The following is a 27,213-nucleotide window of genomic DNA, read 5'->3' as shown; positions in this document are numbered from 1 at the left end:
GCAATGTTACAGATAATTAGCCCAGCCTCCAGCTTGGGCACGACCTTTCTAACAGCTCTGTCTCTTCAGTGACCTGTGCTGGTTTTCCAGCTAGCATGAATATCTACACACAACACAGCACTGCACCGTGCAGGCTCATCTAGAGAGGTGAAGGGGAAAAGCCCAGAAAAACAAACCAATAAAAGAAGCAAAGATGAATTTCTTCCCATATACAATTAACAGAAGCCTACACAAACTGCTGTGTGCCCAGGCCTGAGCTATATGCAGAGTTTATTTCCTCCTGGATGCACAGAATACTTCTATGGGCACAAAGCTTTTTTTTTTTAGCTGGGGTCATTAATTAAGGGTCCTGTTCCTGGGGATCAGTGGGTTTCAGGTCTTAGTGAAAGTGGAATCAAAAGCCATGGGCACAGCACGCTGCCTTCTGCATGAGGTTGATGGGGTTTGAGTCTTTTGCATGCTTGCTCCTCGCTCCCAATATGCAAAGCAAAAGGGATGCATGTATGTATGGAGCATTAAACAACTGCTGTCTGCAAGGTGCACATTATATGTCAGTGAAGCTGGGTGTGTTGCTGCCATAGGAAGAATGGTAGGGAAAATAATATATTAGAATCACAGAATCATAGAATGCCTTAGGTTGGAAGACACCTCAAAGATCATCAAATTCCAAACTCCATGCGGTGGGTTGGCTGCCCTCCATGGGACCAGGCTGCCCAGTGCCCCATTTAACCTGGCCTTGAGCACCTCCAGGGATGGGACATCCACAGCTCTCTCAGCAGCCTGTGCCAGTGCTTCACCACTCTCTGAGTAAAATATTTCTTCCTTACATCTAACCAAAATGTTTCCTCTGTTAGTTTAATGCCACTCCCCTTTGTCCCATGTAAAAAGTCACCTCCTCCTGTCTGTAAGCTCCCCTCAAGCACAGGAAGGCTGCAATGAGGTCTCCCTAGAGCCTTCTTTTCTGCAAGCTAAACAAGCCCAGTTCCCTCAGCCTTTCCTTGTAGGAGAGGTGCTTCAGCCTCTTGATCATATTCGTGGCCCAAAGATGAAAGAAAAGATGAAAGCTGGGCTGGGTCTTGCTCTGTGGAAACCACAGAAGGGCCTGCAGTGGTTCCTCACTTGGGAAAATTTCCAACCTGAAAGGCTGGTGGCATTTGGTCCGAGAGATGGACACCAGCAGCCAGGGACAGCAGCTGGAGCGTGGAGATGTCTGGCAAGACACTCAACTGCTTTTCATCTCTGCACATTTATTTCTTTCTTTCTTTATTTACCTTTGCCTTTGCAGAAGAACTATAGGACTAGTCGCCCTTTTGGAAAGGATAAATCAATTCTAACTAAAGCACTGGGTACCAGAAACAACAACAGACTCTTGACAGTAGTCATCAGAGAAAAAAATACAGTGTCTCCTTTTCTTCTCTTTTCTTTTTCCACTCTCACTCTCCTGTCTTTTAATAAATAAAGACACCCTCTTGCTCAGTCAATGCCTTGACTCCATTCTGAGTCTTAATTTGCAGGGGTTGGGATCAATATAATGAAACACAGGTCACTTTGGCTTGCAAATCTCCTTCAGTGCCACTCCACGTCCTCTGGCACAGACACCATCTCACAGTGAGTCAAGAAGAATTGAGCACAGTCCCTCAAGTGAGACCTGGAATAATTAACAGACTATAAATAAATTAATAAACTCCACTTTTGTTATGGGTAAATAGCCCCCAAAAGATAACTTCTTCATGAAAGCTCATTAACTTTATTAAAACAGCATCTGTAGATCACCTGAGACCTACCTACACAGTGTTCTCTGCCCAGCTATGTAGTCCAGGAAACAACCATGCAGTGCAGCAGCATCTCCACTCACTGCAATGCAACCAGGTCTACTGCCAAATCTACTGCCTGAAAGTTGGGAGCAAGAAGTATGTTTTCAAGTTCATTTTAATTGCAATGTAAATCCGGTGCTACCTCTGTAATTTCAGACTGTTTCCAGGAATGTAATTTCATTATCATTTTTTCCTAAACTGACACGCCATGGAAGTTGTAAAGCTAAGAGAAGGACGTCCTTCTGGTGCCACCTTTAATATCTCATGCATCTTTTTTTGCATGCTTACTTGGTAATTACAAAACACCAGTAGGAGACCCTTCAAAAGTTCCATGCTATCCTCACATCCTCAAGAAACAATCTGCCAAATAACATCAGTGTTCTCCTGCACGCACAAGCCAGATATGGAGCAAATCGTTCTCCAATTCTGAGCAGAAGCAGCAGGATGTTTTCTTTTACTGCAATCACAACCCGCTACTTTCTCTCTATCGTGCCAGGCAGATGAATTAGTTAATTGCTAGAGCACCAGGGGCACGCTACTGAATACACATGTGCATGCTACTAAATTAAAGGAAATTACTACAACAAATTCTTCTCCAGCTGTTCCACACATTAATTACACACAGGTTACACCCGCCGACAAAGAGGATAAATACCTATGATTTTGCTTTGGGAATTATATCAGTATTTCTTTCTTGGAATCTTAATTGAAGCCAATGGTTGTGAGTTTTAAAAGATGATTGATGTCCATGCATCAGCTGGGAATGCAGAAGAATCTCTGCCGTGGAATAAACTGTAGCAACCCATGCAGCATCTGCACGATGACTCCTGCAGGAGTGCTGGAGGAAGGCTGCACAGCTGGATGGATCATCAGCCTGTTCTTCACGTGTTTTGGGTTCATTCCCTGAAGCTATCACAGGGAATGAGCACAAGGAAAAGTCAACTTCTGAGCACAGGTCTGCAGGGAATGGAGATGCTGGAATAAAGCTACATCAGCAGGAGTGTAATAAAAGAACACATGAGTGCAAGTGCAACCCTACCTATGTCAATCCGTTCCCCAGGGAGGCTGGGCAGCCAAGCAGACACCCACAGTACATTATATGAGCTGCTTTGGTTGTTCAAGGTTAACCCAGTTACCTTACATAGCGCTGAGTAAATATAGACAAAAATGCTGCAAGGCTGCCATCTCTGGAGCACAAAAGGATCCTCAGCTGCGGACCAGGGAGAAACTGCTCTGTTTTACAAACTGAATGATCTTCGTCAGGCTCCTAAAATGTATCTAGAACTGGCTGCTGTTGAAAATAAAGCAATAAAATGAGAGGTGCCTTAGACTCCTTTATATCTAGAAGACCTGCTTTCAATTTCCTGAGTAAAATGTAAAGTGATAGCTTGGCACCTGGCTGAGCTGGACAGCTCTGGAAGATTCCATCTCAGGAAGCAGCATCTTCATAGCTTCTTGGTCATCTCACCTGGGTGCACGGCTCTCTCCCTAACCTCCTCTTCATTTCTCACAGCAATGCACATCAATGGCTCAGAGCCTTCCACTGATGGACCGGCAGATCTGCATCTTCATTTCTCATTGTCTTTTTTCAATGTACTCCTCAATGACAAAATCCCAGCATAAGGCAGACTGCACATGGCCACTCTGCTTCAGTGGGTATGAGAATCTGACTCTACAGCAGGACTGTGCCTAAGCCCATCCTGGACCACAACCCTTAACCTCTCCTACATGCTGCTACTCTAGATGTATTCCAGGTGAACAACCACGTATCTTGTGCTGTTAAGAATTACCTGTCCTGAAGATCATCCAGATTTTCCTGTCCCTCCACCCAACAGTCTTCTTTTTGACAACAGCCTGGCATCTTTCCCTTCAAACTGTGAGAAAACTTCAACTGTTTTCTCACCTAACTTGCTTGCAAGATGAAGAATTGCAAGTTGCATCACGTTTAATCACAACCATATGATAATCCCCACTGCAGTGAACTGAGACCAAACTATTTACACTTCACTGCAAACCATTCTCTCGTCACCCACACAAAATCCATCTCAGTCCTGCCTCTTCTCACTCAAGCACACAAATCTTCTCCACACTGCCCTTTTCTTTCCCATGCTTTGTATGGAAAATCCAATCCCTTTTCTGTTTTGCAAAGTGTAGCCTTCTATAAGAAGGCATCTGTGCTGACAACTTAAAATTTAAGGACTTCTTAACTACAAGGAAGAGAAGAGTCCTGCCAAAGAGACATGGACAGAAAAATAAATGAGCTGTGCTGAGAAGACCAACCACAAATAGGTGGACTGGGCCAGAGCCAGGGAACCCTGCTTCTGTCCTTGTCCCTTGCAGCACCTCACTGCAGCCAGCTCCCCAGGCCTTTCCATAGACACACAGCCTTCTTCAGAGGATTCCTTCATTACCTGCTTCAGGCAACACGAAGATAAGGCACTTCCTTGGATTTCCACTTTTCTTCCAAATTTGGACAAATTCTCCTCTCCTTGGATGTGCCATCTTTCCTGTTTGTGCTGACCAACTCCTGCAGTGATCCCTTCCTGTCTGCCATGGGACTTACGCAGCTCAGGATCCCTGAAAAATCTCCATCTCTGATTCAGTTGCTGGGGAATTTAGATGCACTTTCAGAACAGACCAAATTAAAACCTGTCTGGAATGTGAATGGGCTCAAGCTAAACTGTCTGAAAGCTTCAAACTGTTTCTGAATTTATATGAAAGTTATTAAATGCTACTGAGCTCTGCTCCTTTTTCTCCAGCTCTAAGTAGTTAGGACACTTATGAAGCATTTGAGTTTTTTATGCTTTTACAGCAGTGATTTATTTCACATTAATTTTGCTTCTTTGCTTAGAAAAATCCAGAAAGCAAAAATCGCCTCCCACCTCCCTTGTCAGGGACAGTAAGCACAATTAAGGACGACACACGAGATAGATGTCTGCACTTATTTCTTGCCCTTGTGCTGAATCTCAACAAAGAAGCCCTTTAATAAACTTAATTGGATGATTCCCTTATTACGGTGGAATAAAAGAGCTCACAGAATCACAAGAGCTGACTTCGTTAGACCAAAAGGTAATGAAGGACTTACTCTCTTGGGCACCATGTGGTTACATTCACCCCCATTAGTTCCCTCGGATCTGCATGAGCAAAAACAATTGATATGACAACGTGTTTTACAGGATCAGAGATGTCACTTCCCAAAATTAAAGCCCAGTGACACTTCCCAAATTAAAATACAATGGGATGCGGCTGGCTGATCTGGCAGGCTCAGAGTGCCTGGCATGGCTGTAGGGTTGGGATTAGGTTTCCCACAGCAAGCAGGCCTGCTCAAAGGTAGGAGCAGGGCAGGGAGGGAAGAGCAGGTCTGGCTCCAGGTGAGAGCAGGATGGCTCCAGGCTCCATTTCCTAACACAAAGTGTTTGTGGCAAAGCAGTGAAGGGCCGTGCAGCAGTTGTCACTTATGTCCTCATTCTGAGCCTCACTGCATCCACTGCCGGTGCCCCATGTCCGCCTGGGACACGCTGCCTGTCCTTCCTGCTGAGGCCATCTCACTGATCACAAAGAAACGGATAATTAAAGGCTGAGAAAAAAGAGATCAAAAGGAGACTTGTTATCCAGCGAAGGAGAAAGGGGGTAAAAATGGGGTATTTTTTGCTTCTTCTCCCTGTTCCACCGTTTATGAGTCACTACACAAAACAAAAACAATGCTGGGAGCAGAACCAGGACAAAGTGCTCGCCTGAGCCCATCAGCATCGTCCTGCATTACCCCAGAACTGTGGGATGATGACAAATGCAGTCATAACAAAGCCTATGTTTTGCCCTATTCCTTTGTTTGCACATCCAAAAACCAAAGTAATCCTTCAGCCACTGTGTCACATCCAGAATCCATGTACAGCTGATTATCGACAGCTATTCTCAAAATCTAACCAAGCTTTGTGGCAGACTTTCCAAACAACCAGGTCTGCTCCCAGGTGCAACTGCTCCGTTTGAACCACTTGCAAAATGTGTTTTAGTGACTCAGGGCATTTTGCACTCAAGAGTTTCCTGCTCAGAATTTATTACTTACTCCCCCCTCGTTTTTGTAAGAACTGCACACTGTATCAGTAATGAGCCTGTATTTCTTTCAAGTCACTGATAAAGTATTATACAGTATAATAACAGTATGTTTTCCCTGTTTAGAAACAAGATTTTCCACTGATGAATCCCAACTCATTTAATCATCCAGGCTTTACTCAATTCATAGGCTCCCAGGTCTGTTCAGCATCATTCCACTTTCTTAAATCTAAATGTCTGTGCTTCTTTTTTATATACATGACACCAACATCATTACATTTTCCAACCAAATTTATAATCTCCTTGAAAACCCAAATTTGCTCACTAAGAACTGTTTGCCATTAATTCCAATCAAAATGAGTCTACTATAATAGCATCATTAACTATTCAACATTAGATATCTCACTGTTATACCCAGGAGTAATGTCACGCTGACAAATCTGCAAATTATCCTAATTGCAGATATTGTAAATATTAACAAAATAATTGCTTTTTTCCAGTCTTTTGCAACCTCATCTCTGCTCCAAAGTTTATTCAAAATTAGCACTGGTTGGTCACAGAAAGCTCTGCCAATCCCTTCAGAGCTGTTTTATCAGAGTTATTTGGGTTTAGCTGTAGCATGTTCCATCTTACACACACTTAAGTCATTTCATGAGATAGAGCTGCCATTATCACATAAGATAAACACCTCACCCACTTCTTCACATGCAGAGAACAGTCAATGCATATTTCTTTTTCAAGCTTCCATCTATAGCTTATGACAAACATCTTATAATGATCCCGTGAGGCCATTCCTCCTTCAATGATTCATGCCATTTCTGGAGAGTCTCAGTTTGAATACGGGGCAATCAGCAATACCAGTTATTCTAGACAAAGCCACCACAAGTATTAAAGCTCTTTGTGAGGCAACGAGAAGCGTCAGAGTACCTGCAGCTGACACAAGAGCTACTGTGCTGCATCACATTGTGCCAAACATTCCGTGCGAGAGCCTGCAGAGTATTACACCTTGCCTTCAACAGAGGAAGGTCAAAACCACCACTGCCCCCCTCCTTCCTTCAGGTCATAAAGGAAAGAAAAATACATCGGTTATAATAATAACCATGCCAGTGAGAAGTGATTAAGGCTGAGCTTCAGGAAATATGTGACACATTCCCACCTCTGTCAAAAAATTCCTATGTGAATCTGAACAAGTAATTCCGCACTTAAGTTTCCTGGCTGCAAAGTGAGGATTACTGTCACAGGATAATGATTGAGAGGCACTCACACACTGAAGTGCTGAGAATCCTTGTGAAAAATGTTAATATAATTTCTAAAAGGTTTTCACAAAGATCAGTGGTACTAAATTAATGGCAGATCAGAAAGGCAGGCTGTGAGCTACTCTTCTCTGACTTGACATACAGCACAGCTGACAGAAGAGTTCAGCGAAGGAAGAGAGATGTCCCTGATTAATTGCCAGTCTCCAACACTACTGGTGAATGGAAAAGCCATGCTGCTGATGAAATACTGACTTACGGTGTACAAAAGGTACACAACACTTTGTGATTTCAGACTTGGACAAAGGAAACCCATTTTACATGAAGGAGAACAGTAAAAATTGGGAACTTCTTTATATTGCACCAGCAGGACCTGGAAAACTTTGAGTTTAAATTAAATAAGATACTGCAATCTGATGGTGGCCATCAATTACTAACTACAAAGATCCCATCCTTCACATTAAGGAGAAAAATGCTATTTAGGATGAGCTGCAATACATTTTATTTGATGATTTGTTTCTGATTGGAAGTTGGGCACTGTCAGCTGGTCTGACAGTGAGTTCTATTCAACACATGCAACAAAATGGTGAAAGGCCTTACATGTCAGGTAAATAAACCATTTTGGATATAGAGCCTGGCTGCACTGTTATTCCAAAATCCACACTCCCACATGCAGAACTTGACCCAAGTTTTGGGGAAAAAAAAACAGTATTCATAAAAAACACTGAGGGAATGGTTTTAATCTCAAGATGGGAAGGTTTAGATTCAATGTCAAGGGGAAGTTCCTCACAAAGTGAGTGGAAAGGTGCTGGCACAGGTTGCCCAGAGAGGTTGTGGGTGCCCCATCCTTGGAGATGTTCAAGGCCAGGTTGGATGGGGCCCTGGGCAGCCTGGTCTAGCACTGGATATGGAGGTTGGTAGCCCTGCATATGGCAAGGGATTGGAGCTTGATGATCCTTGAGGTCCCTTCCAACCCAAGCCATTCTATGATTCTATGATTCTATGATTCTATGATTCTATGATTCTATGATTCTATGATTCTATGATTCTATGATTCTATGATTCTATGATTCTATGATTCTATGAAACTGCAAAAGGGGGTGACTAATCTAATGCTCTTCCAGTTTTTCCCAAGAAAACCGCTCATGAAAAAACTGTTCCAAGACTGGTAAGAGAAAAAACAAGGAGTTCATAAATGGTAAAACTGAACTTGTTTAACAATATCACAAAATATTACACATGAGCAACATCGGCTTTGATATATCTTCTTCTCTAGGATCAAGATTCATACAGCCTCTTCGCCTTTCCTTGGGAAAAATCAAGCTCCAGTTAGGAACACCAGCACTCTTTCAGCATGTCATCATATTGGCCACTTTATTCAGACCCATCAAACAAGAGCATTTTGGTAACACTGTATTTTAGCTTCCCTGGCATCTACAAGAATTGCTCTGTGTTTGTCAGTGACTCCTACATCACAGTCCTAAAAGGTCCAGCGCAGAAAAGGACAAGGCCAATGTTATAAACATATTCAGTTACTGATGGATTGCAGAAGTTTTTTTTAAACAACTGTCCTTTGCCATGAGGTGCAAAGGCATAGAGATGCATGCTGTCAGCAAAGTTAAATTATTATCATTCTAGATGCAGATTAGCTTCACTAAGGAGATATTTATCGTTTCACCTGCCTTGAACTATAACTGCAGACTCACTGACAAACGGCCTCCCTACAGAAAGGTCCATATCCTTGTAAATATTGCCACAAATCTGCTGTGTAGCTACAGATCAGCTTTTGAGATATCTACTGTTGTTCAGAAGGGACTCGTCACCAAGTCTGTAACTTGGTTGGCAGGAGGTCTACGTTTAGCAGATCAACTCATATGTCAAAGCTCTGTGAAAATTATGAGGCCAGGAAGACGAGGCACTGCACTTCTGTAGCAACACCACATATTTTGGCAGCTGTTTTCCTGAGAATACAGTAATCCAGTATCACTCCATCAAATTACAGTGTTATACAACACATCTGCAGTATCTAAAGGAACCGAGGTTACTGTTCTTTACAGGTGACAGCATTAAGCACTGTCATGATAAGGCCTACAGAAGTCACAGTGTTTGCCTGAGAGTATCGCTTTCAATGGGTAAATGGCAGGAAAGGTTAAAAGCCTGAGACTTCTCCAAGTCTAAGGAATTGTGGTTATCACCGATGGACTCAGCAACTACATGAAGGTGAAGGCTTGGAAATACCCTACCTTGCGAGAAGCATTTTTGTCTGCGTTCTCCACATCACCGTCCAAGAATGGCATGGCAAAAGAGCTGAGATCCTGATGGGAGAGAGAAGAAAAAATGACGTCCTGTAGCAATGTCTCCTTCCTTATATCAGAGCATCCCATGTCTGTAGCCCACAGTTCTACCTCCAAAGTGCCTGCTGCCTTACCCATAGCTACTGCTGGAAAGGATAACACGGGATCTGACATTTCTGCTTGCATGGCAAGGAGAACAGATTTAAGTAACTTGTGACTAGAGAGCCCTTAGAAGCACTCCTAGTACATCACTATCAAAAAGCACTCAGTATCTGCACAGCCACAGTGGAAGGTCCTGTGCTGAAACTTCCAAAGGGAGGAACCCAAATCCCACAGAAAAATACAGCAGGAAATTACAGTCTAACTGGAGCCCCTTGCTCAGCTAAAGACCAATGTGGCCTTTAGTGGGGACTGCAGTTTTCCTTCAAGGAGTATTTATGGCAATAAACAGAACCTGAATGAGAATATGTCGATGTTCTCAAATGCAGACGTGGTGTCTGAGGATGCAATAACCAACTCATTTTCACAAGGCAGAGAGGAGCCCCCTGTTCTGTGCTACTAACAAAAACAAAGCCATAAAAGAGGCACACATGCTCATCTTTAACTAACAAAAACAAGATGCAATTATGTTCTACCTCCTGCCGTCTGTTCTGTTTATGCTACCTCATGTCCTAGTCTTGGGATTTTTAGGGCTCCTAATGAAGTTTTCTGTGTTAGTGTCAAGTTTAGCATCTGTTTGATCAGAAAAGTAGATAATGAGTAACTGTATGAGCACAAGCACGGGTTGGCAGCACTGTATGCTGAAGAACTGAGGCTTGGATCCCAAACCTTGATCTCAATGTCAGGAAAACATGCCCAGCGCAGAACCTGCCTGGTGCAAAGCATCACCCTTTAAATGTAATGATTCAGTGCTTCTCTACCACCACATCTGCATCTCATTTAAAACTGTTCAAAACAAAAATAAATAGCAATTTCACGTAAACCTAATTTGAGATTAAATAGAGCTTAATTAAGAATTAGCACAGGCTGGGATGTCTGCAAGGTTTGCTTGCCAAAGGCCTGCAGAATTCAGAACAACCACAAGTGTAATCACATCACATTGTATAATCATACTAAATCCAAACTGCTCAAAAATGTGTATAATTCAGGCGTAATCCTTGCAAATGTTTGAAAATATTCTAGTTACATAACAAACAACAAAAATAAGGAACAAAATATTGAATTACTGGAAGCGAAGCATGTGGGAGTAAGTCATGCCAAGCTGGAAAGGGAAAAAGAAAAGCAACCCCACTTGGCCAAACTGGCCTTGAGTCCCTAGGCCACAAACCAAAGCATCCACGACATATCAGTGTGCTCTGAGCTCTACTCATGCAAATTCAAAGCACCAACTGAGCTATATAGTGTCACCCTCATCGCCACACTTCGACATGTGTTTCAGGTCATGTTCAGTGGAAATGGAAATGAAAGCAAATATCTCAAAACCAAAAGAAGAGTTGATCAATTTCAGCTTTTGTTTTCACTGTTGTCAAGATTTGACAGAGGCTAGCCCTGGCACCAGAGGATCTTAAGTACTTCTGTATTAATCTGCTAATTCCTACCATTAATTAAGAGCAAAATGACCTACATGCTCCAATAAAATTAATCAGCCATAAGCAGTGTTTATAAACATTGCCAATACATGAATTAGTATATTCATACTTAATATATTACTGCCAGACTTAAATAATACATCTCTGTGAAGAAGTTTAAGAGCCAAATGGAAAGTTACACAAAAACACATCCCTTTGTGTTTACTTTAATTTAGCCAAAGGATTTACCAACATTTTCCTCTATCCATCTTTGGTAGTGAAGAAGCTGGAATTTGATGTGTGCTAAGTAATTTTCCATGCAATAAATCAAGCAAATAATCTCTGAGCTCCACATGTTATTGTCCCTGTATTACTACCTTTTTTAATTTGCAGAGAGGAAACCTGCAGCTTGGGAAGGCTGAAGCCTGGGAGAAGAAAGTGGGTTTTGAAGGGACATATAGCTAGCAATTACAGTAGATAAAGCTGCCCAAGAAACCTGGAACAGCTGGGAATGAAACCAGAACTTCACTTCTGAGCAGAAGCTTTCAAAAACAGGAAGAGGTAGGCAGGCAGAATTATTTTCCAGTGAGCTAAATTTCAGCTGCCAGTTACAATTCCAAGCTTAAAAATGGATGCATGCTATGTTCTAGAGCCTAAACGTATCATGAAACCCACCTGATGACTTTATTCTAATTTGTAACTGTTAGATACCACGGAGGTGTGCTTTCTTCATCCGTTTTCAAATGCAGGAGATTTCTGACATAGGAGATCTCTACTTCTAAGCAGAAATTACTGGAGCTATACCAGAGCCCAGTGGGGCAGCACAAGACCCCTCTTAGTCTGCTGGAGAACATTTTAAACAGCGTGATAATTTTGAGTGCTCTGATAAAGCCTGTAATTGCAGCTGCTACTAACAGTTTCTTCGTCTTCTACTTCCTCATGGGACTGCAGTTACTGAAGGAAAGAATGGGTAGACGAAAAGCCGAGCTACAAACACTGCTCTCTCAGTTCCAACCACTTGGTTAAACAAGGAAATAACCGCGTGCTTGTTTGTTCTTTACGTGACTCTCTGTAGAAGACAGACCAGACATCTATTTCTTTCTTTTATTGCTCTTCATTCAGAAAAGTATGCAGCTACAAGGTTGATGATCCAACATCTCTTAAAAAAAAAAAAAAAAGAAAAAAGAAAAAGAAAAAAAAAAAAAAGAAAAAGATAGGAACAGTTTCAAATGTGTTCACAGACTCACAGAATGACTTGGGTTGGAAGGGACCTCAAGGATCATGAATCTCCAACCCCCTGCCACATGCAGGGCCACCAACCTCCATATCTAATGCTAGACCAGGCTGCCCAGGGCCCCATCCAACCTGGCCTTGAACATGTCCAGGGATGGGGCATCCACAACCTCTCTGGGCAGCCTGTGCCAGCACCTCATCACTCATTCTGTAAAGAACTTCCCTCTGATATCCAACCTATATCTTCCCTCCTACAACTTCAAACCATTTCCCCTTGTCCTGCTATTACCTACCCTTTCAAAGAGTTGAAAGTACTGAAAACTTTCAAAGTGTTGCAAAACACCTGTGGTTCTTTACAGGTCAGTGGTGTGGCCCTAGCTTTAGTGCTTATCTGTGTGCTCTGATCTGCTTCCAGCTGATGCACCTATTACACTTGCTCTGCCATTAACCCGGAATTTAAACCATTATTGGACAGCTTTCTCAGTCTTAGGAAAAGCTGGTGCGGATATTCTCCAATAGCCCTCTCCAGGGGCTCTCTGTGCTTTGCTTTATATAAGTGCCCTTGGAAATTACATGGTTCTGGGCAGATATTAAAAATCTTTTGCCAAAGAAATCCTTTGATGTGTTGGTAGGGGAAGAGACCTTCTCATTTGAAACTGCAAAACACTGTCTGAAGAACGAGTTGCATCACTCCCTGTATCCATCAGTTCTGCACCACGTCCTTGGATAGAAAACTTCTGTTGGGATCAAAGTCTATGGCTATCTTTGTAAGGAAGGAAGGCCACCAGCAGCTGCAGCTCCTAGTGATGCTAACCTGTAATAAAGGCAATGCAAAGCTTGTTTTGTACAATTCTGTTGGCTTTCCTGTCGTGCTCATGTTGCTCAGATCCTTCACACTGCCCAGTGCAGTCTGACTGTCAGACATCAATCCTGCCACCCCCTTAGAAAAGATGAACTCTTGAGCAGTTTAGATTGACTTTACATCCACAAGGCTGCTCCAGGTTAATATTCAGACACACACAGTGCTGCATCATTCCTTCCTGAGTCCCCTTTTTCCTGGGACAGCCCTCATATCACAATACTTGGAATGATGCGAAAAGAAGAATAAAAGTTTCGTTAATTGGTATCTTGGGAAAACAAACCAAAACAAAATCTTTTTCTCAGAAGTGCTCTGCAGAACAAGGAAGAAAACCACACTTTAGGATATGGAAAGCAAATACGTTGGCTGGCAAAACGTAGCCAAACAGCAACAGGAGCAAGATCTGGTTGGCTAAGCTATTTTTCACCTTTTCCAGTCAGTTTCCCTGTTTCTTTCCTTACCGGAGAGAATTCCTGCCAACAAAGCCTGCCCAAACACGCTGCTCTGGCTGCTGCTGCAGCTGGGGACCTCGGTGTCAGAAGAGTTTCCAGCAGTTCTGCTGCAGAGGCAGGAAGCTTAAGTAACAGACCACTAAAGCCTCGAATCCAGTAAACAACATAGAATAAAAAAGGATTCCTTTTTATTATGGTTTTGTTTCAAGGCTATTTTGGGAGCCAGGCTACTAAAGCTCCTCTGTAATAGCTGAAGCCAAGGAGCCAGCCAGGCACTCCGGGGTGTGCGGGGATTTACAAGTCACAGACCCATTTCCGAGGTGTTTTGGGTGGGAGTAAGACATTTTTATGGCCCCAACCAGCAGTCGTCTGGAATTTCAGGGGTGGGTATTAAAAGAGTATTTCACACACAGCTCCCTGCTGCCAGGCCTTCCAAACAACAGGCACGGCCACGCAACATGTCCGCTCACATCTGTGGTGGTGGGTCCCTGCCCCAAGGCCATGGCCAAGTCTTTGGCGTGGTTCAGAGGTGCCTCAGGTTGGGATGGATTCACGGCAACACCATTGGCTATTCCTGCTGGAAGGCTGAGCACCTCTGCTGAGCAGCTCCAGAATCCTGGTGTAGGTGTCAGCAGCACGCAGTTCTGATCACTGATGGTGTCGGCTGTGAGACATCGTTCTTCTGTTTCAATAACTGCTGTGTATGTGCTGGTGCTGCACTGAATTTAAGGATGCGACACGCCTGCCAGACATTACAGTCATTTTGTGCAATGTAAATCAAGCAGAAGGTGGCACTTTACTAAGCTTTCTAATATGGGGAGGCAGCTCCTTTGATAAAGTAAATAAAACAAGATATTGAGAAATTAAGCAAAGAGTGCTGGCGAGATCCCTGATCCCACAGAGTACGGCTAGAAATTTCACTCCTCAGCACCACGTGTTCACAGTGCTCTCAGGATCTCCCCCTCTGCTAATGTTACTGAGCCACGAGCCCGTCAGCTGTCCTACCAAGGACAAAGAAAGTCACAATATTTATTAATGTCAGTTGTGAACTGCTTCTTTCAGCTCAATCTGCGCACCAGCGGATTTTTTTAGATCAACCTTGGTTTGTACTTATTACAAGCCGATGTAGAACTCTGAATAGTAAATATACTGCATATGCTAATAGGCTGTGAATAGAATCCAAAGCTTGAACTCTATGGAATAGGGTATGTAGCTTGGCAGCACTGACTGAATTAAAAATTACCTTTTTCAGAACAATCCTGTGCAGAAGCCTTTGAGGATTTATATCAGATGACTCAATTATTGCACAAAGAATTATTCAAAACTGACATATACAGGAATTTCTGTCCTTTTGATTTTGTTGTTTTGATGTAATAGGCACAGTAGCATATAATAAGGCTTGCTACATGGCTTTATTCCTTTAAGAGTAGGTTGTTCATTGCTTTGCTTTTCTCCCTCCCCCATGCCATCAAGACTGCAGCATGTGTTTTGGAGAAAGAGACATAAATCGCACTGTGAGGCATAGGATGCTGGTGACTAAGTCTCAGTATGACTCAATGGGAGTGGGCAGTAACAGATGTACAAAGCTGGTTAGATTTGTGCAAGCCAGCTTTGTACTTCACAGGGCAATTGTAATTTATTTGTGTGCTATTCGTTTTAAGGCTGTTCATATTTAAAAAGAACAATCAAGCGGACCTGGACGGTTTGAGATGGTAGAAATGAAACACAGAGACTTGAGTTTGTGTGCAGCATGACGGTGCCAGAGGCAGCGTGGTCCAGGAGTCAGCTGGGTGATTGTGCAGGAGGAGTTGCACGTGCACCAAAGTGGATAGAGCACCAGGCTTGAAATAACAAAGCATAAATCACCCTACCTTTTTTAAATTAATCAAGATAAATAAGTGACCTGCCTGGGTGAAATGGAAATATTCAGTCCCAAAGAGACACGATCTAAAAAGTTAAGGATTTATTGCTGGCTGAACTCCAGCACAGAACCCAATAAGTGAAAATCGCCATCCATCTGGTAATTATTCAATGTCCTACATTAAAAAACTTGGCAGTTTCATGGGCGACAACAGACACGCCAAGAACTGAAGAGCTACTGGAGCTACTTTTCTCCATTTCTCACTCGTGAGTTGATGGTTCAAATTGTCGCTATTTGATCTGAAAGAGCTGCTGACACTGAGAATTTCCCAGGTATGGGAATAAAAAGACCAATGAAACCAATAATTCTGTCATAGTTCCCTCAAAAAAGCTGTCCAAGCTGGGTGGCAAACTGGCAGTCTGCAGCACACCCTTCTAAAGCTCTCAATGGTCATTAAGCTCCAGCAGCCTACAGCAAATGCACCTTTTCTTCTAAGGCTGTAGACAAGATTCATCTAAAAACACTGTCAAGAACCCATGGATGGTTTTTTGTTTGTCTCTCAGTGTCAGCTTCAATTGCAAGAGCACATTACTGTGCTGTTCATGGAAAAAAATTAAATTTTCTTTCAAGCCTGTGCTCTCCTGCCAGGATTCAGCCTTTGCAAAGCAGCCGAGTGTAGCCTGCAGTATGTGGACCTGGGGTGGGATGCAGCCACTTCTGCCTGGTGCCCCATCCTGTGCACAGCATGCACAGAGCTGGGAGGGTACACTGCTGTCCCCTGAGCAGTAAATCACAGCCCATAAAGAGACAGAGAAAGGCTGAGAGAAGAGCAGAGAAAGCAAGTCAACGGGGAAAAAGAAATTCTCAATGTTCTCTGTGACACCACAATCCACATACAATGCCTGCAGCAGTAAGCTCCCAAGTATTCCCAGCCTGTGGGAGAAAGTGGCTGCCTTTAAATACTGCAGCCTGATTTACATGTATGGAGCTGTGTACCAAGTGGGGAGTGGATTGACCATCACCACAGAGCTCTGCAGTCCCTGCTGGGTACAGGCTCTTTGTTAAGCCCCTTCCTGGGTGCTCAGGCAACTTTCTCTGTCGAGACATTTCCTCCAAGAAGAACAAGTTAAGACAGATAAAGTGAAAGCAGAAGATAAGGTACCTCAGACCTGGTGAACGTGATCAGATGAGTGATGAGGGAATTAAAAAACAACAAAATGAGACACCGCGATGGGGAGAGGCAGCAAGAGACTGCAAATGTTACCCTTCAGATGGCATGTACTCCGTGCCAACAGAGTTCCTTTCCAATACTTACATAAACACAACAAAGGATTCCAAGGTATTGCAGAGAAAAGCACACATTTTCTATAAAACAGAACATCAGCCACATTAAAATAGCAGAACCACAGCAAACAAAGGATGATTTTGCCGTAATGCAATGAAAACACTTGAGACACACTGTAGCACAGGGGCAATCTGAATGGATTCAGTGCAAGGACCATCAGGAGCCAGTAAATCATCTCTGCACTATACAAAAAGTCACTGCAGTTGAATGTTTTTCCCAATTTCTGTAGGCCAGATCTCTTAGAAAACCATGGAAGGAAGAGGGAAACAAAACAAAATCAGAAATAAAACCCTCCAGCTGATGGCCTTGTCTGAGCAGGGCTTGCTGGGTTCTCTCTTGCATGTATATGACTTTAAGAAGTGACATTCACGGCAGACAGAAAATCCCTGCCTTAAGTACTTGAACTGCAACTATTTTTTGCAGTGCATTTAGGAAGACAGGTGCCTACTGCTTCCTTTTGTTTTCAGTTAATAATTGTGGATACTCTTAACAAGAAGAAGAAAGCTTTTAGCAGGAAAGTCAGGTGAGGGAGGGATGTACTCTGAGCAAGCAGGCCTCAGCCAAAAAATAAAAAAAAGTAAAAAAGAAAAAAGGTAGAAGCAGAAAATGAGGAAAAGAAAGGAAGAACAGAATGGCTCCGTGTCTGGTGTACTGGAGACCAGAATGGGAGCTCAGAGGGGACAGTACCTGGAACCTATGGCGAGGGAAGATTCCCTGTTTGTTCTCCTGCTCTATTCTCCTTTGTAATTCTGCAGCAGAAAAAAACATTCCAATCTACAAAATATACAGTCGCTTTGCTACAGCTTTTGTTTTAGTTTTAGCACCACACGTATAAAGAGACCATTATATACAGGATGCTTAATTTCATAGGATAGACTATTTGTTTTCCTTTTCCCAAAAGAATGGATGACTTTATAGCTCCTTGTACAGTTTGCTGAAGCTGGCAACATAAAAAGCCCTCAAGGACAGAAGGAAGATCAAGTTCTCAGAGACAATACAGAAAAGATTGTCACAGTCACAGTGTGATACTCTGCCTTAAAATCAGCTTGTGTGTCCTTCAGTCCCACTGTATGCTTTGAGCTGAGAGCTGCAGACATAGAACTGGTACCTCTCTTATTTTTTCTGGTTAGCGGTGCCATTCAATAGCAACAAATGACATTAAATCATTCATTCTGTGAGAATCCAAACTTCATTACGGCCTGCATATCCAGTTCCAGACTTACACAACATCCTGAGCTGGATGGAACCTGAGCAAGAAGGAACCATAAGGATCACCAAGTCCAACCCCCAGCTCCACACAGCGGCACCCAAACCCAACCCTGTGTCTCAGAGTGGTGTCCCACGAGCTCTGGCATTGGGGCCATGCCCGCTGCCCTGGGCAGCCAGCTCCATGCCCACCACCTTCCGATGAGAAGCCTCACCACAGGAGCCCCGTCGTACTACAGGCATGTCTACACAGCAATCACAAGCGTGGCATCAGCCAGCTCGCTTTCACCCCGCTCCGACACAAGGGTAGCCATGACAACACCCAGTGAGCGTAGGCTGTAAAATCCCCGTGTGAGGCTGAGTAAATACTCCACAATTTAGCTCACTTGGAGCTCCTCGCTCCTGCTGCTGTATGGCTGTCAGGACTCAGCCGGGCTAATTTAAGGCAAGCTTCGATCACGTCTCTTCCCGCAGTCTAGACACACTGTAGGCATCCATATACAACAGGTAGCACGATGAGGTCCTACTCTCTGTTGGTATTTCTAAACGTTACTCAAAAGTGTATTTCTAATACTCTACATGCAATGCTAACATTTTAAACTGGATGTCTCCCCAAATAAACTGCGGGCTTCTTTCAAGGTCTATGGCTTCCCAGTGCAGGACAGACCTCTTAGAAGTGAGCTATATTCATTTTCGGCTCCTTTAAGAAGTCTTCCAATTTCAGCCATCTCAATCCTCATGCACCCATTAAGCACGATGGTTGCAATGGACCTGTCTGAATACGCTGTGGAGAAACGACCAGGAAACACTCTTATATGCCGGTGAATCAATCCAAAACTTAAGCATGATATTTACACACCTGTGTTCCCAGAAAGTTGTTTCTGCCCAATGTACTGTTTTCTAAACCCAGCAGACACTGGCCAGCCAAAACAGGCAAATTTGCATTTGGTTTGGCTGGCAGTTGGTACATGACCATGTTTCAGAAAGCATCTGCTCCTGCCTAGAGAGTGCAGGATACGTTTCCATGTTAGGAGGGCTCCCTGACCATGGCGACAGACGGACAGAGTGCCAGCCTGGCATGGCTGGGGCTGTTTGATACGCGGCTGTTGCTTCAAGATGTGTGACAGACAGTCCCAAAGCAGTTTTCACAACAAAATAAACCTCCTCCTGGGATCAGCGATCCAGGCTCTGCCAGGGGCACTGGGAGAGCTTCTGCCTGCAGCTCAGCCCATCTCAGCTACTCACTGTGCCACGGGGCTTCACCAAAATCCTCCCATAGAAGAGATAAGCAGTGGAGCAGGAAACAAAACTAAGCAAAGAGAAGTACACCATTTGCTTCTCAAGGTGAATTAAAACCACAAGCAGAAAACCTTGACTCAGAATAACATATATTATTTTTGGTTGGCTTTCTATTTTTATAGAGAGACAATACTAGCAAAAATTAAGTTAATGTGAGCAATATGGTCCTGAAAGTATATTGGTTATTTTTCTCATTAAAAACAATAATTTCTGTCTGTACATATTAAGTGGTTGCACTGCTATCAGTAAGCATTCAAATGCATGCTGCAGTTACACCTCTTTTGAGTTTCATTAGGATGGAAATTTTACTGCCCACAGTCATTATAAGCAGTTAAATACCAATTAGAAAAGCATCTCTTACATAGGAGCGAGAGGATACGTTTACCAAAACATATCAGTTCTACAAGCAAAAGCATTAGTTCCTACAGTGAGAAACAGGAGCAGACTGTCACTGCTGACTGTGGCCTCCAGGGACTGGAAGTGGCAGAGCTCACCTCATAGGGCATCTCTTCTTGTTTTACTCACATGTAGTGCATGCTCTCATATGTGAGAATATGTATGGTAAACACGTGTATAGTCATTTTCTGTGTGTGCATATGCATAACAAGCTCACTAACTGCTGGCTCTCTTAAATTCAGATGATTTATTATTTCTTGCCTTTTAAATCAGCTCACTGCTGGAGCGACTTGGGCGATGGAACGTGCCCAAATGGCACAGGGGTCTGCTCTTCCCAATGGAAAGCCCTGCTCTGCATACAGCCAGCAGCAAATTGTGCTTGCAGGTGGCTTCCACCAGCTCTGTGATTTACCTTTAAAGGTTTACAACAGTATTGCTTTGTATTCTCCTAATTTCTTCCTGATGGCTGTAAGACATCCTGGTACAGATTAATGGTTGCTTGTTTGTTTTTTTTTCTGTGGTTTTAGCCTGTATTTCAAATTGTGTCATTTTTCAGGATGAATACCCTTTCATTCCACCCTCAGTAACCCCACACAGAAAAGAGGAGCAGCACAGCCCTGTGGGCTGGCTTTCCTGCTGCCTTCCTTTCAATCCATCGGCACTTGAAACACAGTGGGCTGGCCCTGTGTCAGCAGGATCCATTTAATCCTCCTGCCAATCACTCTCTCTTTCCACTGATGCTCCAGGCCCCAACTCCCAACTTCAGATTTCTCTTCCAGATTCAGAGCAGCCTCTGCTGCCCCACCTCTCCTGGACTCCTGACTCCTTCCCATACAGGGATCGAGCTGAAATCTCTCCCCCAGAGCAGACACCCTAATCCATCCCACTCTGTGCAGCTGGAATGTGGTCCGTAAGAACAGCTACAACACAGGGACCAACAAGCACAGCAGAGAAGAGCTGGCAAAATCCCCTATATCTTATACCAGCATAAATTCCAATTACCCTTCGCTGAAACCCCCCCATCACCTTGCTAACAGGGCACCCAAAGCTTTGCATCTGATCCCAAAGAAGAGCCATCATCATTATTGGACATTCATTCATTCACAGGCCCATGAATTGCAGTGAGCTCAGCATTAAGTCTAGCAGCAGAAAGGGAAAAATGCAAAAGGAACATGTGAAGGCTGCAGTACGTATCTCTACCCTGACATCGAGTCAAATATCACATGAAAAGACAGGCAAACAGCAAATAGAAGCTCTAATCGACGAGCCTACCAAAAAGCTGCAATTTGGGGTTTGCAATGCCTAGCCACAGCAAGGGGTTGCACAGCAGTTCAGGCTGCTCTGTGATGATCAGGATGAGAAAACAGGCATTGCAGGATGCAGAGAGCAGATGGTTTCAGACTGAAATTAAATAAACACCCCAAAAAGATAATCTGTCTTTCCAAAACATTAAGGAAAAGTTATGCAAGGAAAAAACCCCGACTGCATTCTTTAACTGCATAAAAGAACATTTTGTTCAGCCTTGAAATATCTATTGTAACTAAATGCTGTAAAAACAGGACAGCAGCCCTGTGCCAGCCATGCATACAAAAGAGACAAAACAAGATGAAAAAAAAAAAACAAAATACCCGAGAACCACGCATCTCTTACACAGCCTGAAGAATGTCTCTCAGCTGAGTCCTGCAGCGCACTCAGGCTTCTCCACTTAAATGAATGCAAAAGCTATTCCCTTTTCGAGTCCGTCAGAACAAATAAACGAAAAGAAAATCGAACCTGAAGAAACCCACAGATGGGCAAGCCACATTCTGACTTACAGCTCTGAAAAATCCCGCAGTCTGGCTGGAAACGTCCATTGAAGAACTGCATGCAAGGCTTTTCCCTAAAGGCAAGCACATTTAAACATCTCAGGCTCTGCTACTGAAGCCGATGCTGCAACAGATGGGGAGCGGGGCTGGGTGTGTTCCTCCTTCCCATCGCAGCGCTGCGCGGGGACAGCGGGAGCGGAGGTAACTGAGGAGAAGGCAGGCGACGCGGGTTCCGTGCCAGGGATGCTCCGACCATCGCAGGATTCCATTACCCGGCTGCGGAGACCCGCCACGGTGGCTCCAGCAGCACCGCCTGCGCAGGAGGGTCATTAAGAGCCGCACCGGCTGCGTTAGCTGAACGCTGCGGGTCCAGCGGGGAAGTTTGCGAGTTCAAATAACCGCAGAGGTTTTTAGCGTGATCGGGAGAGAAGGGAGCCTATTTTTGGGAGCTGGAGCTTCACGTAACTGAGGCTGCATCTGCATCGGTGCACCGGGGAAGGCAGCGCAGAGCAGGGCTGGGTGCTGCGCTGGAGCCGTGGGCCCGCTCTGTGCCGGTACCAAAGGTGCCCCTGGGCTCCACTTCTCCCTTCCGCAACGTGAACAGAGGAAGATTTAATTTGCTTTGTAATTTGCTGTAAGGACCTCGCTGGGAAAACAAGTTGTCTGACTGCAGAGTATGACATTGGCATTAGAAATGAAGAGAACAACGCAGCTTTTGGAATTATATCATGTGAATTATGTGCAAACAGCAGTGCAAACCCTCCGACTGTGAGCTGAGCGATGGGGGACTTGAATTTTCTTTTTCAGCAACAGGTCTTTGAAAAATCTTTCTTTGTAATCACATCCAGCTCTGATAAAAAGGGGGCTGATAAACAGGAGGAAGACCGACATTTTGTGTAGGCAGTTAGTGATAGCTTTAAACTAAAAGAGGGAACATCCAGGTTAGATGCTGGGAAGAAATTCTTTACTCAGAGGGCATTGAGGCCCCAGCACTGCTGCACAGAGAGCTGTGGGTGCTCCATCCCTGCAGGTGCTCAAGGCCAGTTGGATGGGGCCCTGGGCAGCCTAAACTGGTGGAGGGCATCCAGCCCACAGCGGGGGGTTGGAACTGGATAGGCTTTGAACCAAAGCATTCTGTGGTTCTATGATCAATCCACCAAGCAATCTCATAAAGTGTCCTTTACTGGCAAAGCACCTCCAAGCCATGCGGCCCTGTCCTTGGCTGAGACACTGGTGAAGTCTGCCATGGATCAGGTCACCCCTGGGAGAACAACACCAACATTAGGGCAAAAAGCAGAAAGATCCTATTGCAGCATCCAGTGTTTTAACAAAAGGCATCAAAACATTCATGCAATGAACTGACACCTCTCTGGAGAAACAGGTGGCCAAATCCTGAGCCGTGAGGCTTTGCCAACCCTTTCTTGGCCCATTTCAGAATAACATTTGCCAGCATGGACTGAAACAGTTTTTAACATAGGGGGCTTGCTTTTAATTAATGGCTACTGGTTCCTACATCATTATAGTGTGAGCAGCGTGGCTCAGATACCACTCTCACACTATTCAGAACTCAGAACAACACATCACAGGAGCCTGCTCCCCTTTGCACTCAGGTGCAACCAGTGCTGTCCTTTATTCTGCCCAAACCAAATAACAAACATTACCAAAGCCAGGAAGGAACTTTTGTTCAGCAGCACCAGAGGCACGCTGGGTGTGCGTCCATCTGATAAAACGCAGACGTGGTGTTTGCTCACAAATGGCAGCTATTGCTTGGAGCACTTGGAGACAAGCTCAGCATCTGCCTCTTTCAATACAGAAATGAACAAATATTTAGTGTTTAGGAGGCTTTTCCCCAGCTTAATGAATATTTTATGCATGCAGAACATACAAATAGTTTGGGAAAATAAACAAGCTTCCTCTTATAATTCTGTTTCTGTGTTACCAGAGAAATCAGTCTACCAGCTGGGGCAAGAAAAACACATTTGTGCCTGTCCCACCGCAGCTGTAGGAGAAAGGACCCATCTGTGACTGTTCTTAGAAAGGGCAAAAAGGAAGATTGGTGCAGTCGCAGTCTTGGAGTAAAAGAGGCTCTCCTACCAACGAAGCCACAAGGCAAGGATCAGCTCAAACACTTCCGTGCATAGGCAGCTTAAAGGGATTATTCTGATTAAAGATCACATCAAATAAAATAGGTATTAAAGCCAGGAAACTGTCTCATATCCCTAAATCATTCCTTTCAAATCACTCGCAGTGCTCAGTTTGATACAGCCAATTTAAAGGAACACCAAGACCTATTAAAGGGTTTTTCTATTAATTCAATCTTCAAAATCAATTCTCATAGTCTGAAATGGCACAAATTCCTCCTTGAAAATATCCCCTTTCCTCCCCCACCTTTGGACAAGGAATAGAAGCAAGAGAAACACATTGCACAACCACAACTGAGATAAGCAGAACAGTTAATGGTTTAGAAACAATTTCATAAATATTTGCTGAAATAGTTGTTGGATTCCATCCAGCTTCTGACATCCACAAAAAAACATTTAGTAATTTGCCATTTTTCTTTCACCCTTCTGGGATGAAAAATAGGCAAGAATTTTTATCATTATTATTTTAAAGTTACTAAATGACTGCTTGCATTCATGTGGCACGCATCCTGCCCAAGAGCCCCAAGGTATTCCTAAACCCACAGGCCTGAGGTGTCAGTTGTGACTGCCCATGTCTGTGCTCTGGTGTAAGATGGTGAGGCTGTGTTTGCTCAGAAGTGAAATCCAGCAGCCTGAGTGACAAAGAGTAGGGCTGAGTTAATGCACATCATCTCACATGAGGTTGTACAATGTGAGAAGGCCACCAACGCATGTTTGCAAATATCCTTTTCTAACAAATTCTGGGAGTCTGTAAGGATACAGATCCAAAATTCCCTATGCTAGTGCACTAGCTTTTTCCTTATACACTAGGGACAATCCTATAAGTCTCCAGAAAATGTATTATATAATCAACTTTCCATGCAAGTAGATTTTTCAGTGTGATTTCTTTTTCTCTGAACCTACTTGTGCTTTCTAGGGTGAGTCAATCTCTCACCTGCAGTCCATAGATCAAAACAAGAGGAAATGCACGAGCACCTCGTTCTCACCAGCCTAGAGATACAAAGCTGGCTGCCTAACTGGAACAGTCACTGTTGTACCAGCTGTATCTTGTTTTTCCATTCAAAGAATTTAACAAAAAATTTCAGAGCCAGGCTTTCAATCAGCTTCAGATTCTGTTGTACACAATTCCTGCACAATTTGCTCACACTGTTCCAGAACACTGATCCTATTTCTTCTTTTTGGGCCAAGAACAAGCCTAAAATATCACGAATTTCCAACTGGCAGTACAGCAACCTTCCACCATGTCCCAGAGGAGACTGAAAGGCTTTGCCATTGGTTGGTGCTCTTTATATGCTATAATTTCCACAAAGATACAGTGGTTTTGTAAGTACCACATACATGAGTTTATAGGGCCTGATTCCATTAAAATTTTCTTGTCCTGACTTACTAAGCAAGTCTTAGTGAGTAAATCTATGGAGAAGCTCCTTAGAAAATGGAAACATACCGTTGAGCTGGAGGCCTGCAAGGTAGGGCAGAGCATTTGTTCATTGTGGGTCCTTTTTCAGACACCTATTTACGCGGAATACAGTCATCATATTTATGGCTGCCTTATTCCTGCAAAATGCTGCAGGGAGCAGCAACCAAAAGCAGCATGCAGCACAGATGTGCACCACAGCCTGCAGCCAAGGAGGCAGCACAGCTGGGAGAAGCTCCTTGAAGAGCATGAAAAACCACAGCAGTGGTTGGAAGGCAAGGAGAGCCCAAGTGGAAAATGAACCGGGGACTGAATACTGCCAATATGCACCATAAATGACACCAGTTCTTAGTAGGATGAGATTTCTCAGGAATAGATTCTCAGCAAAGGGCAGCTGTGATCTGCAAGGGCTCGAAAAGGGAATACAAGGAAAAAAGCAGGACACCCCAACAGTAAGAGGGAGCAATGAACTGTGGAGTTCATCACCAAAAATAATAAAAATTGGAAAATAAAGGTGATGGGGATGATATGAAAAGGAAAGAGAAGAGAGAAACATTCCATGCAAAACAAAATCCACAGTTCTTCTTTTATTCATCTCAAACAGTCAGTTTTTTCTTTGCAATTTTTCAGCATGATCTACCAAGCAATGAAACAAACAGTTGGAATTCGTGACTCACTGTTGACAAGCCAGAAGCAGAGCATCCATGTGAGAGCCACCAAAACCTGGTGAGTGAGCGCCCATCTCTTGGAGTCGGCTCCCCACACACCTCTGCAGCCAAGGCCCTGTGCCAGGGATGCCCTGAACCAAAAACAGGACAGATGCATACAGCTGATACCTCCTCGGGTTAATATGCCTAATTCTTCACTGTCTGTTTATCTTCTCTGTATTTACATGCATATCCAAACCACAGCCATATTGAAATGACTGAGTGCTCATACAGAAACAGCTTTGGAGGCTGAGAAATTGCAGCCCTGTGCCCTATGTTGTACTGACCTTTCCCCCTGCCTTTCACACCTCATCCTCATGTCTGGAGACAGACGCAGCCTGCTTCCTACGTGGCTGTGGCAGGAGGCACTGCAGGAGGTGTGTCAGAGTAGGGCTGTGGGGTCAGTGACGGTTTCTGAGTGATAGAGGAGAATTATGAGGGTTGGGCTGGGTTGTGGTGCCCAATAACTCATGAAGGACTGACATTTTGGACTCTAATCTTCTGTTACAGGGGTGAAGTCCTTCAGAAATATCCTGATCTCCATGGAAAAATAAATCAGAGAGCAAAATTAGTGTAGGAGACTCAGTGGTCCCTCAGTGGTTCCTTGCCTGAAATAGATGTACTGAGAGATTTTAAGTCAGAATTGTGCAGCACTCGACAGAAGCTATCGCTGAATCAGTACGTCCTGAATTACACCATGTAGAAAAGAACAGAAATAGTCCCACAAGAGAATAGATGAAGGACGACACTGTGGCATCTGGAAATGGGAGAAAACCACATGGGAGTAGGAACTGGTGGATCAACAAAAAGCTCAAACTGTGGGCTTCAGCACAAAGCCCTGTGCTTCTGTATGCACACTAAGGCTTTTAACTGGAATGTATGGAAACCTGTATCCTGCAGTGTCACTTTCTGGCTTCAACGGTCCTAAAGTGGGACCTCCAAGGATGAGTGCTCCATGAGGACATAGCGTGGATGCATCCAGGGGAGATGCCTCAGCTCTGCTGTTCCCTCTGTTCCAGGTGCTTCAGGTACCTCTCCCCACAAGGATGGGGGAATCAGTGCCCAAGAAGCCAGGGAATGCTTTGGGACAAAGATGATGGTCATCAGCTCCACCTAAAACCTGCCCCACCAGAACTCTCTGTAGTATTTTAAGCCTTTGGTTTAGAGTCTGAGGCTGAGAACATAAGAAGTTATAGCACACCTGCAGCTCTCTGAAGAGCACTAAAAGAAAATATCCCACTGCAGTAACATCATGGCAGCACCACCCAGGAATTAAGATGTTCCTGCAGGTTGCACAGCCTGTTTTCTTTTCTTTGAGCTTTATGACTCTTCATTACTCATCTGTGGGCTCAGCCATGCTGGGCACCGAACTATTTCACCTAAGTTGTCCCCATGACTCCAGGGCACAGGTAAATTGCTCATGTACTCCCATGTTTGCACAGCCTGCCTAGGGACAGAATGTTCTTCATATTAGGGATTCTGGGTTTTCTAAGGCACTACGTGCACATACCAACTT

The 27,213-nt window shown here is 44.0% G+C and overlaps 1 protein-coding gene across 1 annotated transcript in view; it reads right to left on the bottom strand.

Moving 5' to 3' along the window:
- The window catches only part of PRKAG2 (protein kinase AMP-activated non-catalytic subunit gamma 2), a gene marked incomplete at both ends in the record, with an annotated part of 186,445 nt that overhangs the window by 116,015 nt on the left and 43,217 nt on the right, over positions 1-27,213 (bottom strand). The window contains one exon of the mRNA XM_079538075.1: positions 9,361-9,432. Coding sequence (XP_079394201.1) covers positions 9,361-9,432 — 72 coding nt within the window. The remainder of the gene's footprint in view (positions 1-9,360; positions 9,433-27,213) is intronic.

Source organism: Tetrao urogallus (assembly GCF_951394365.1).
Source record: "Tetrao urogallus genome assembly, chromosome: 7".
In the NCBI taxonomy this organism is placed as follows: Eukaryota; Metazoa; Chordata; class Aves; order Galliformes; family Phasianidae; genus Tetrao; species Tetrao urogallus.
Note: the sequence above shows the minus strand (reverse complement) of the source record. Positions and strands in the feature narration are given on the sequence as shown.